The 12,953-nt window shown below is 38.1% G+C and overlaps 1 protein-coding gene across 1 annotated transcript; it reads right to left on the reverse strand.

Annotated features, from left to right (window-relative positions):
- Positions 1-342: 342 nt before the first annotated feature.
- Positions 343-12,056, reverse strand: LOC140239986 (acetylcholinesterase-like). The gene is made up of 9 exons (XM_072319795.1): positions 11,661-12,056; positions 9,390-9,549; positions 6,170-6,247; positions 5,160-5,278; positions 4,567-4,728; positions 2,886-3,194; positions 2,097-2,437; positions 1,579-1,769; positions 343-643 (listed from the first exon to the last, which is right to left on the reverse strand). Exons 1-9 carry the CDS (start codon positions 12,051-12,053, stop codon positions 597-599), a joined length of 1,800 nt encoding a protein of 599 aa, XP_072175896.1. The 5' UTR covers positions 12,054-12,056; the 3' UTR covers positions 343-596.
- Positions 12,057-12,953: the final 897 nt, after the last annotated feature.

Consider the following 12,953-nt stretch of genomic DNA (forward strand, 5'->3'; position numbering starts at 1 on the left):
ACGGTGACACAGTAATAATTACATGCCTTTGAAGGTCATTCGCGCCGTGAAACTCTTTTATAAGATATAGGTACAAGGTCTTTATAGTAAATAAGGTGCACCTACATTCTTGACACTGTGAGTAGGTGCTCAATAAACTTCAAAACTTCTCGTACGTTCTGGATAGAGATTAAAGCAGAACCTATGAAAAATTAAGGATCGGCATTAATTCCATGTGGACGTAAAGTTCGAAGTTTAGATATCCAGTACGATTCTCGTTTGAGAATGATATGGCTTTCCTTCTTTTTGATGAGTTCAATACCCTGTTTGTATAACAATCGAGTGGGATCAGAGAAGGGATTGTAAAATTTCTGTGTACTTTTGAGTCAAATAATCAACATGAAACCTGTTGATCTCTGGAAGATATAGAAAACACGCACGCACACATTTTTTTTTTTTTTTTTGAGGGGGGGGGGTATACCAACTGTCACAAAATTAAGAGTAAGAGCTGAGTAACAGTATGAAAAAGTTGTATGACGCGAACAGGAGAAATCTGGAACAAATATCCAAGCATGTTCCATGCTCTGAACAGACCCAATGACACTGGGAATCGCGTATTAGTCATTTCCCTCTCCTACCATGGACCTCAGGCGTTGGATCTCGGCTGTGTAAAATATGAGTGAAGACAGGATGGAGTTTAGCTACATTGGACAACTGCTGCAAAATACTTATCATTGAGCATGTATTGGCGAAAGAAAGTAGAAACTTGAAAGGTTATCACTCCTTTTTCATTTTGTTTATTCATTCATTCCTTCGTTTAGTTTTCTTTCTAAGATCAAAAAGCTCCAAGGCAAAGAAAAGACAAGTTCATAGAAAGTAAGATAACAAAATGTAAACAAGCATGAAGCAGTTCAGTGTGTGAACTGTAATAGTCACAAACCTATTTCAATGCAATATGATAGAGAGAGGGAATGAAATATAAAAACAGTAACAAAGCAGAAAAAGAGAAATATGATAGGGACACGTTAAACAGGGCTCCTTGGGGCAGAAAAAAAGGTAAACTTTATTGCCATGAGTCACCAGCCTCCTACAGCACGCCCCAACTATGTCCAAATCTGCACCAAAAAATAGAAAATGACAGTTAAAGAATATTTAACATGGAAGCATACAGGAGTATATGTGTGTGTGTGTGTGTGTGTGTGTGTGTGTGTGTGTGTGTGTGTATGTGTTGTGTGTGTCTTTTGTGTTTGTCGCATGTGTACATATCATTCTGACTGGTTTGCTGGTTGTTGGTTTTCTGGCATGAAAAAGATAATAGACGTAAGTTGGAACGAAACATGAGAAATGTCGGCTATATAATGTGTCGTGTTTACGTGTTTATGTATGTTTACGGAGTGCATATGCATCATCAAGTTAATCTAAATGGAAATGGACCAGTAACGGTTATTGTGGGAAAAGTAATGAGCATGAAGCCATGAGCATTTAGATTCCATGACTGTGATTTCTGCAATATCGGTCAGTTCTGCAAGTTAAAATGATGAGTGGAACAGGACTATTGAAATTAAGTGTGATCACACTTACCATTATCATGTATTTTACCTGCATTTGCTCGAAGTTGCGGCAAAATATTGTCGTTGAAGTAACATTTCTTCGGCTTGGGATGACCAAAGCGGTTCTCGAAGGACAACGAAATGTCTTTGTAAGCCACTTTCTCCTTGTTGAATCTCGGCCAAGGTGGGTACAAAGAGCAAACGTCATCGTTGCCATCTACCGACGAAAGATTAGGATTTCTGCGACGAAAATAAAAAGAAAAATAACCGTCCGTCTGTTTATATATTTTTGAATGAAACAACATAAATTATTCCCGTTGTCTTTTGGCTCTGATTTCATATATATCAATTGTGCCACTACTGATGAGATCAAATAGAAAGGAAATACATGCTAGTAATTGTGCATAAGGTTCACTGACATCTTGAATTCGTTTTACAAATAGGACCATCAGTCCTGTCGTCATTAAGCTTGCATCTTGTGATTCATGAAATGATACCTAATGTCATGAAACTGTAACAATATTCTATACAGGCCTGACAGTGCCATGAAATGTAATCTCAACTTACTGCGTCTTTGCAAAGTTGGACCAGTATTTCATGATCTGCAATGATATGCGTGCCTCCTCGCTGGTGAATTTTGTTTCGCCAACTTGGAGGCTGTCATCGTCGCAGGACACTGTGAGGGCCGAACCCATCACGAACGGGATATCTTCTGCGTGAGTCGCTCCCATCCACGTGACGTCCCTGCCCCAGAATGAAATTGAGGGGGCATGGGACATGACGTATATGTAGACTGCGTTTCCTCTTGCGGAAAAGTATTCCGCTATGTCGAAGGCTGGACAAGCGAACAAACTGTCCCCGAACTGCTCGGCTACCATGTCGAAGTAGTCGTGGTTTGGATCGCTCAGCTATGAAAACAAAATCGTAGCTTGTGATAATTATCTTCATACTCTTCACAAAAGTCGTAGAGAACCATGACTTTACCCTTTACCCTAATATCACTGAACAAAGGGAAAAAAGAGGTATTAGCTACACCTATCATGTTTTTGAATGTTTCATTATCTCATACGTCAGTGTAAAAAGAAAGAGAAACGTATCATGGCCCTATTGATAATTATTATGACATGACAGAGAAGGAGGTAATGTGTAGTGAGATAATTCTAACATAAACATCTAGAATATGATTGAAAGAAACACCCGCGAATTCAATAGAAGAATGTTATTTTTTCTCAAGGCATTGGCTTCAACACTTTTGAGCTTTTTTGATGAATTATAGAGCGATAGATGTACAATGTACAATGTTTTTTAAGCATGCTGATGTATAAAGATATATAGATATATATCTAGTTTAATTACTTCCTCAGCTGTTGAATAGACGAATGTGATCGCGTCAAACACTTGCTGGTCTACGCCACCTTCGTCCGAGAAGAATAGGTTAGCACTGAGAAAACTCTCCATGACTGTCCTGTTCATCACTGGTTTATGGTGTCCCTCTAAGCCTCGAAGTTGTGGCAGCATAAACGCGGTCCCGTCGTCGCTGAGGTAGCCGATCATGGTGTCGACACGGTTAAACTCGCCGTCAGCGGCCATGTCCAAAGGGTTTCGTGGAATGAATTGGCCGTCGACCACAGGGCGAGACATGATCTTTGACGCGAAATCTATATCCTATCAAGGAAATGAAAGCAAAAACAGGAGTGAATGACACCTTTTGTACTTACCCAAATACATTTATGATTTTCAATTAACATGTTTATGCCTTTTGTGAAGAAAAAAAAAATCCATATCTAAGTGATTCCATAAGTTGCCGTAAGCAAAACAGTAATTCTAAGTATGTGAAAATGAATTATCGCATTTATGTGTCAACAATTTTGTTGAAAGATGATGTTTTTAACAATATACATTTGATAAATTGATTAACCAAGATTTCTTCTTTTTTTTTGGGGGGGGGGGAGGTGATTGCGGGAGGGCAGTGATCTTCTCCAGTTTTCTCGACCTAATAATAACATTTCTAACTTTAAATTAGAATTTATTTATCAAAATGCTGATTAACCCGTTCCGTACTGAATTCTGTAATGCCCATAGATTTAATACGCAGGCCACCAGGTTCCCGTATGCAACGGGTTAAAACATAACTAGTGGATAAACCTACACGCCCATGTATACAGTTTGCTGTGTTGTCACAAATTATTTTTCAAGGCTCAAGTAAGGGAAAAGAAATTATTTGCACGAAAAGAATATTAACAGTTTCACAATGATAATACTGATAATAATAATGATAATAAAAATAATACATTTGACTTAAACTGCCCCAGGCCCTCTGTAGAGTGCTTAAGGGACATAAATGCAGAGCCAAAATAAGACAAAAACAAAAATTTATTTACAATTTCTTTTTTGAAGGAGTAACATATCATAAACATGTTGATGTCCTTAGGAAGGCTATTTCCAAGTTTGGGGTAGGCGTAAGTTAAAGATCTTTGTCCCCATGATGTCATATATTATTATCATTATTATCAATACATTTATAATCATTGAAACCATTGTTATTATGGTTTATGATCATCATTTGTATCATAACTATTTTTATTGGCATAAGCAAGCGTTGATAAGTGATGCTTTCCTTTATGGGTGTCCACTAGACAGGCATATACGATTTTAGAGGCCGAAAGAATGATACGAAATACAAGAGTCACAAATGCATTAATGACCAGGTAGCGTGGAGATACAATTGCTTGAGAAGCCTTGCCCGCAGGTCGGATATAATCGAGATTCTCCGGAACGAATCTTTACAACGTTGCCACTGAATTCGTCGTAAGATGAATCTCTCCTGCAGTCGCCCTTTACCGATAACGCTTCGATGCGCATACACTGACGGGCGCTATTCGTGGACAGCGAGCGAAGACGGATTCAGACAGGCCACTCATGTCTTGCTACGCTACCGTGTCTTTAAAACAATAAAATAAACATATGATTCATCTTAGCAAGTTTTTTTTCCCTCCCAGTTTGTCTGGTGTCACAGTAAATGCCATCCTATTCTTACTCGTGCCAGAAAGTCGACGATCTCTTCCACCGATTTGCTGTTGAGACATTCCAACAGCTCTTCACTCGTTACCGCGTCGCAGTTTAGCGCCTCGCCCAGGGTGAACGCCTTCTCCCTCGCCTCTTCTTTAGTCCTCGTGGCGCATTCAGAAGCTGATCCACTCTGTCCATTCCAGCATAATGAATAAGATCAAGAGGATAAGTGTGTGAAAATGCGGACGAAAGAGTGACTGAAACGTCGACACAACATGGTCCAATACTTCCCGGGAAAAGAACGTTTTGAAGCAACTATGACAATCTCTCTGAAATGCGAAAGCAAATGTCTTCTTTTTCCCACCCCCCCCCCAAAAAAAAAGAAGGTAATTCTCTTGTAAAAGTGTATGAGCACCATGCTCAAACGTCTCTGACCATAAGTCACATTGATTTTGGTAGGTTAATGTAAAATTAAATGCTATGATACCGAGATGTCCATGGCACAGAGAATACCTAATAAGTTGGTGTGAAGTCAACCAGGTAATTCCATATTAGATTCATTACATAAAGTCTTTAAGAAGCTAAATAAAAATATACAGGGCTTAGAATAAAGACATGTACTTGCATGATAGCGCCTGAAAAGAGACCAGCATTCATAGGAGATAACACTTGGAGGTTGACGCTCGCCCCTCCGGCACTCATTCCGAAGATAGTCACCCGAGCGGGATCGCCACCGAAGGCTGAATAAAATGAAAGAAAAAACAATAACTTTGTTCCTATTTTGCATGCCAAAGCTAGTTCCGACATCACTACAAGTCATTCTTACGAAGGAGTCAACTGCACTAACAAAATAAGTCAGTTATAACCTCCTTATTCAAGCATTGCTTTTAAGACAGTGATCAATGAAAATGATCACTTGAACGATATGAAGACTTGAAATGTGGGACGGGAGAACACTAGTCAATGTCTGCAAAAACCATTACGGAAGATGTCAAATACAACATGATTATAAATATTCACACGTACATCATAAATATGAATGAGACATACATGTTTGATTCCATCACCTTGCAACAGCCCTGCTATAAAGGCAATCACACACAGACACAGACACAGACACACACACACACACACAAACACACACAAAACTGTGTAACAAGTATTTCTGGCTTTAAAGACCTTGTTATTGATTGAATGGTTTTCTTTTGTATATTGCCAAGTATTTTGTTCTGTCATTGAAGTCGGGTTTCTTTTTTCACTAGAAAACAAATACCACATTCTTAGTTAATCACGTGAATCAACCATTCACCCAGCAGTACTTCGATTTGGATGCACTGAAGTGAGCATGTCGAATTATCGTGTTAAAGAAAGGATCGCCCCAGGTGACTAGCAATTGTCAGCAAATGGTATCAACCAGACACATTATGTCATTTGCTTGAATGAGTACAACTTATGAAAATGAAACATCTCAATTACATTTAATTTATTAATTTTATATTAATTTTACTGCTAACACTCTACTCTTGACCCTGCTCTTATGTATTGAAGATGAAGATAAGAATGGATTGGGATATGTTTTTCTGTTCGTGTCTGTTTGCAGGCGAAATGGCTGAACGTTAGGATGATTGTACCTGCGATATTTTCTTGAACCCATATGAGCGCTTGCCGCTGATCAAGCAGCCCGAGATTACCAGGGATAACATCATCTCCTAAAACACAGAACAACAGGAAACAAAATATCAGTCAGTTAGAATCGAAGAGTATAATTGTTAAACATTTTACAGAAAAGGGAGAAAGTATTGCAAACGGTTTATTAGAGAGAGGGAGAGAGGAAGAAACAATATAATGTATGATACAATATCAGATATATATATATATATATATATATATATATATATATATATATATATATATGTACTGAAAGAAATTGGACTGAGGCGGACGTTGCTCTCGATCTTGGTCTCCCTTTTAATCAGTCGAGCTTTCGGCCTGTCATCAGGCCTTCATCAGGATCTACCAACAGAATAGTTTCAATTCAGTTCAATTCAAAGTTTATTTCATTTTTCGACAAAACATATAAGTTACACTTCTTTTGACAACAGAGAATAAGGTAAACAGAACATTATGTATCGAAAAGAATGTGAAACAGTTGAGGAGGACCTTATAGTAATTATACATTGTAGTAAAAAAAAAAAAACAGAAGTGATCGAAATGAGGTACATGTATAACTTTGCTTAAAGTGCGAAAAATGGAGAGACCCACTAAAAAGACAGAGCTTGTAGAATGTGGGCCCCTCTGGAAAAATAACATCAATGGGAAGATTAATTGAAGCATCATAAATACAAAAGGAGAGGAAAAAAAGAGGAAGAAGTCTGGAAGCCCACTGAGAACTAGATTCACAGATAAATATACTTACTATCATAGACGTGAACAACATAGGACAAGACTAGACAACAAAACAACTGCTGGAGAAAAGGCTGTACGGGACAAAACGGGATGGACAAGACTAACAGACGCGAACAAACATGAAACAAGACTAAACAGCAAAACAACTACTGAAGAAAAGGCTGTACGGAACAAAACGGAATGGAAACGCTGAACAAATAGAAGACAAAATAGCAAACGAAAATGCACAACAGAGACAGCGATCTTCGACAGAAGCGTATCAAGAGAAACAGATAATGGTTGTGGAGGGGGGAAAAAGTGATTGTAGCGTCTGAAAGGAGAAAAGCAATGAAATGAAGGGACGTGAGAACAGGAATAAGACAGACATTCATGTCTTTGACTCTTTTGGCGAAAGCGTAGATAGCAGCAGACATCCAAAAGATTACAATTTATTCTTGAAAGAGGAAAAAGTAAGTCTGTATGTGAGAAAGAAGGCCAAAGGCCAATAGTTATTATCTAAGTAGAGCTCTGATGTGTCATAATATAATGTAATAACATATAATGCCAATCTTCTGGAATATAACCTTTATATACAAAAATCAAGCATTCAATTCAATACAAAAATCCAACCTAACATCATCTCATGGACAAAAATACATCATTAATCAAAACAACATATATAGATAAATTCTTGTATCAAACTGCTGAAATACAATAACCATATTGTACGAGGTACAATGAGGTACCGCGTACGTTTCGGAAGGGAATTATCTCTCGCACTATTATATATATATATATATATATATATATATATATATATATATATATATATATATATATATGTATATACATACGTTTGAATAAATAGCATTGTTGGACTAATATACTTGCTAATGGTATTCCTGGGACGTTTGACACATACATGCATGACGTCTATGATCAATCTTACTCCAGCGATATATAGGCCTATATTATGTACACATAGGTTTGAATAAATAGTAAATATGCTTGCTACCGTGCATGTGTGTGTAAGCATCTCGGGCAGGAATACCAGGCATTCCTGTCCGAGATGTTTGACACACACGTGCACGACACCTATCTCTATCAATCTTACTCCAGCGAAATTGAAATACCATATATGTCAGCATGAGTATGTTAAACGTTCACCGAGTTGGTCTGAATTCCGTCTACCATAGTCTGGTTTCCAGATCCTTTGCCACCTGTACTCTTTTTACAAAATGCGAATTCGCTGCCTTTGCCGAACGTCTGCAGGACTATCAAGCTGAACCTGCTACTTCTTTGGTCATTAGAGGGCGTTAATATTCTGGGAAGGAAATTAGTACGAGCAGACGGTCTGAAAGCCAGACTACATCTACCAAGACCCTGACAACAAAAAAAAAAAAAAAATATTTATCCTTCTGCGTCAAAGATTATATCAAATGCACAAGTATATCTGCTGCATTTGGTTTTCAGAACCGCAAGTGTTTAGAGGAAACTCTACTGAATGTTGATAGTAAAGATAATAAACACAGAAATGAATCGGAGTTCTCTCGTTATGTCGCTTTGCTTTTCTTTTATTCGTGTTATTTTCCCTATTGAAATTACATCCATACTGTAAACGTTATCTCATATCACGCATGTTCACTTGTTTTCTGACTCGCATGAACGCATGACATTAAAACTAGAGGTGTTATCCGGCTATCGAGTGGTTTCGTGTTTTCATGTTTGCATGCATGTGTGTGAATGCGGGGTTTTTGTGTTTACATTTATCTTCATAATCATAATCATGCGCTAGGACGAGGGACTGTACAGTACTGGTTGAGATGAGGATTCAGCTTGTAACGTTTTGCGTGACATTTAGAAATCGCTCTATGAAATGTTAAAGAGCATACCATTCTATGGGGAATTAAAAGTGTATTTGATGAAAATCAGTTTTGAAATGACTGAGATATCAAAAAAGGAAAAACAAAGAGATCCTATAAAAGTCGTGGCCTGTCAATGTTATTAGGATCGCTTTTTTAATATTTCAGCCATTTCAAGGCCAATTTTCATCAAATAAACGTTGAATCCTTCTTGAAATTACATGCTCTTTCATATTTCATAAGAGGTTTCTCATTATCTTATCAAAAAATCTTATAAACCTAAATCCTCACCTCAACCAGTACTAAACAGTCCCTTGTTTGGCATACTTTTATGCATGCAGGTCTTTTCTCATTCTTTTCTCACCATGAATCTGTACAACTTCGTTCCTTCTTTCTTTCGTTCTCTGTATGCAATACAATGTACCTTCATTTTGATCAAGTAACATCAATCTGTCAACGTGTTGAATACTGTCTGCTATGCCTATAATCTCGTATTATTTGTGCATTTGTTTCTTTTTTAACAGAATGAAAATTTCTGTAATCATTGTATCACTACCCTCCCAATGTTAAAAGCTTCGAAATGTCGAAACTAGTCTCAACCCACCTGTTGTCAGGAAACCGTAGATACTCAGTCGATAGTTTAACGTGACAACGATGACATCGTTAATGGCAGCCAGTGGTGTCGGCAACATTGCCGGGATGGACCCGCCTCCAATCTGGAAACCCCCTCCGTGGATCCAGACCATCACCGCTGCCGATCTCGGCTGGAGGAAGGAGGAGGAAGGAGCTCATGTTATTGACTAAATAGACAGTTTTGCTGTCCAGATATTCTTCCGTGTCTGTGTAAACAGTATATCTATACAGCATTATCACATATGGTGAAGTGTGTAAGAGCGCAGGGTCCCATTTCATCAAAGATGTTATGCTAGCAACTCTCACTGGAATGGCAAATGGCAAATAAAATTCAGAGAGAACATCTTAACTCGTGCAAAGTTTAAAATCTAGTTACAGTTCCATAACATTAACACATAATTGCTTCAGCAACAATCATTCATCGGGCAGATTTTATACTTTACAGCCAAATCTATACGTCATATCAAGACTGCGCCTTCTGGATAAATGTTTGTTTCATTATTATAGAACTAACATGATGATGAAAATGATAAGGTTATCATTCTCGTGGCGCAAGTGAATTATGTGTCAAAATGATTCCCCTTCGTGCATATTCAGTTAGATTACTTAACAAACAATGTTGTCAATATTTGCCTGCTACATGGAAATGAAAGCACCGTGAATGTATCATGTTTAATGTACATGTTTAAAGATAGAAGTCTGTATTTGTCTATCAATTCGTGTATTATTTTCCTCATAGAGTGTCTTGTATAGACTGCACTTCAAAGTCAACGGTCTCACTTATCTGAGCGGTCGATTGTACTGATGAAATCGGCACGTAACGATGATTTCTTAAAGGTTCCAAGTACGTCTGGTAAAAAGTGATTATACTGTCTGTATGTTACTCCCTCAATTCTATGTCATATATTCTGCAAGCCTTTTGAGAAAGAAAGAAAGACGGAGAGAGAGAGAGAGAGAAGGCATGGCGGTACGCAGAAATATGTGGCGGGGGGGGGGGCAAGAAAATATTCAAAATTTAGGGGGAACACGCAATCGAGGGAGAGGGGCAGGCCGGGGGAGGGGGCAGGTGAATGTAAGCAGAAGATACCCCTAAATGAGAGAGAACTCAAATTCAACGATTTAATTAACGGAGTCTTGGGCATATTTGGAAAAATCTGAATTAAAAAGTCAGAAAAAGATGGCATTTAAAGACAATGTGAATGAGAAAAAGTTGAATCTGTCAACACTGACCCCTCGTCCCCAAGGTCGAGTCTTTGTTTTATTATGTTTGCGGATGACACCATTGTTTTAGCTCATCTTGAAAACCTTTACTTTATTCAGAATTGATGTTAAGATAAGAATTGCAGATTAAAGCACTATTGCACAGATGCAGTAAAATCAATCTGAATATTGCAGCAAATTCCTTTTATTTTTAATTTAAACGACACATTCCAATATTAATCCTCAAAATGATAATGGTTTAAGGATTTTTGTATGTGCATTATCACTAGACGAAGGGATGACACTTTTTTGGAAGTACATGTATCTAAACTGATATTCGTTTCAGCTGAAGTTATTTTATAGCTATATAGGAATGGGAATATCAATATGGGAAGAATAAAACATTTCTATCCACTCTCTCACACACACATACAATTCTTCATGCCGTAAAGCAAATAAGTACCCAGTAAATCTTGCGAACATTATGGATTTGACAATATTCCCCTGACAATGTACCCCCCCCAATTTGCACCAATTCACCATTTAAACCTTTAAAAAGAAGATTCAAAGCAATGATGATGGATAGATGCTGTTCATCAATGAGTAATCATATCAATTTCGCCTAAAAATGTTTACAACTAAATAAGAAATTAGACAAATCTTCAAGCATATTTTGTAATAAAATTAAATAAGGTCATTCGTAATACCCTCCTCCCGCGCACTTGCACCTTTATGCCCCTTGCTTGTGTGTGAAGCACCGCGGATAATTTTTCTCGTATTTTCCTTTTTTTTTTCAGGGGGGGGGGGGTGAAGAAATGGATGTCACCTCAAGCATCACTTCGTATATGATTATTGTGACTGCCTATGTACCAGGGGATATCACGAAAGAAATAATGCAAGAATTGGTCATAAAAACTTTATTCTTTGTGTGTTTTAGTACGATGTGTGTTATGTTGTATCGTTTGTATATTGCATTTTGAAAAGAAAAGGGCCTAGCAATGGATTTAAAGTGAAATTAAAATTGAAATGGAAAAACAAATACCTGAGGCTGTGGCACATAGACATTAAGGACGAGGCAATTTTCCGTCTGTGGGAGACCAAACTGCACATCCATGATAGGTAGTATGGTTTGTACGCAAAATATGTCGGTTCTGGTTGCATCAAAGTCCCCTTCAATGGCTTTCGGCACAGGGCGTTTGAAACGCCGCTCATCAACGGGTGGCTCTGCATAAGGTATCCCAGTAAACGCTGCCACTTCTTCGCTGAAATCAGGCAGGTGATGAGACCTGACATCGATATATTTCCCTCGAAAGGTAGCCTTACCAGTCTGCACAATCGGCTGCCTGTCTTCACCAATACTCGCCGAAGAGAGATGGTGAAGACAGACGAAGAATGTAATTGCAAGGGCAACAGAATGAATCCGTGTGGCAGCCATTTTGGTATAACTAGAATAAGCTTGTTTCCCAGGTCTCAGCGAAGGATTGCAAAATTGCCTGGGAACGTATTATGACTTTAGGTGACTGCACGTGAAGAGTCATGAGAGATCAACGGTTTGAATGTATCTATAGATGATGTACGGCCAAAGGTCTTGCACGGAGATCGCTCGTATTCAATACGTTTGACATAAAGACCCCCCCCCCCTCCCGCCACCTTCCTGAAATTCTTTCAACGTTCAACGTACAATTCCATACTGATCAAATGATGAAGAAGATTAAACAAACAGGAATTGACAGACTTAACAAGATGTTTTGATACCGCCAGATGTTGTGATTGGCAGTAGGGTGTACCAACCAAGGAGGCCAGTAGTATACTCAGATAAAGAAAGAGGTTTTATTGCATTTTATTTTCATTTCATTTCCAACAAAAGTACAAGTGCAATTTGAATACACATAATCGTTACAATGTTGCCATCAAAGAAACTGCTATGAACTGTCATACAATAAATATTGTGACTTCGATTCTTATCAATTTGCTTTGTTTTGCCAATGAAACCTTATTCTATGTTACCCAAGAAACTGGAATGTCTATGCTCTTCTTAAATTTAGATAGAATGGAATTGGATTGATTTGAATTAAATTTCAAATCAAAATCGAATGAAAAAAGAGGGGACCCTCGAAAGCCAGATTTTGTATATGCTGGCTCCTCATAAACAATAACTAATATCCTACTTGCTGAGCTGATAGTTGACTAGGCAAATTGCCTTAAAAAGAAGAGACAAAAAGCAATACACTCCTACACGCACACAAGCGCGCGCTGGCACACACACACATACACGCACACACACACAAATACAAAGACAAGGCAGGTCCGTTGCGGCAAAGAAAAAATAAAAATA

Source organism: Diadema setosum, chromosome 16, assembly GCF_964275005.1.
Source record: "Diadema setosum chromosome 16, eeDiaSeto1, whole genome shotgun sequence".
NCBI classification, from domain to species: Eukaryota; Metazoa; Echinodermata; class Echinoidea; order Diadematoida; family Diadematidae; genus Diadema; species Diadema setosum.

What these genes read in the sequence shown, in the direction of transcription:
- LOC140239986 (XM_072319795.1), bottom strand. Translation starts at nt 12,053, where the DNA reads ATGGCTGCCACACGGATTCATTCTGTTGCCCTTGCAATTACATTCTTC. An exon ending in TTTCAGGCGCTATCATGCAA is followed by an intron (nt 4,729 to 5,159) that starts GTACATGTCTTT and finishes TGGAATGGACAG; the next exon opens with AGTGGATCAGCTTCTGAATG. An exon ending in TCTATTCAACAGCTGAGGAA is followed by an intron (nt 2,438 to 2,885) that starts GTAATTAAACTA and finishes TTGTTTTCATAG; the next exon opens with CTGAGCGATCCAAACCACGA.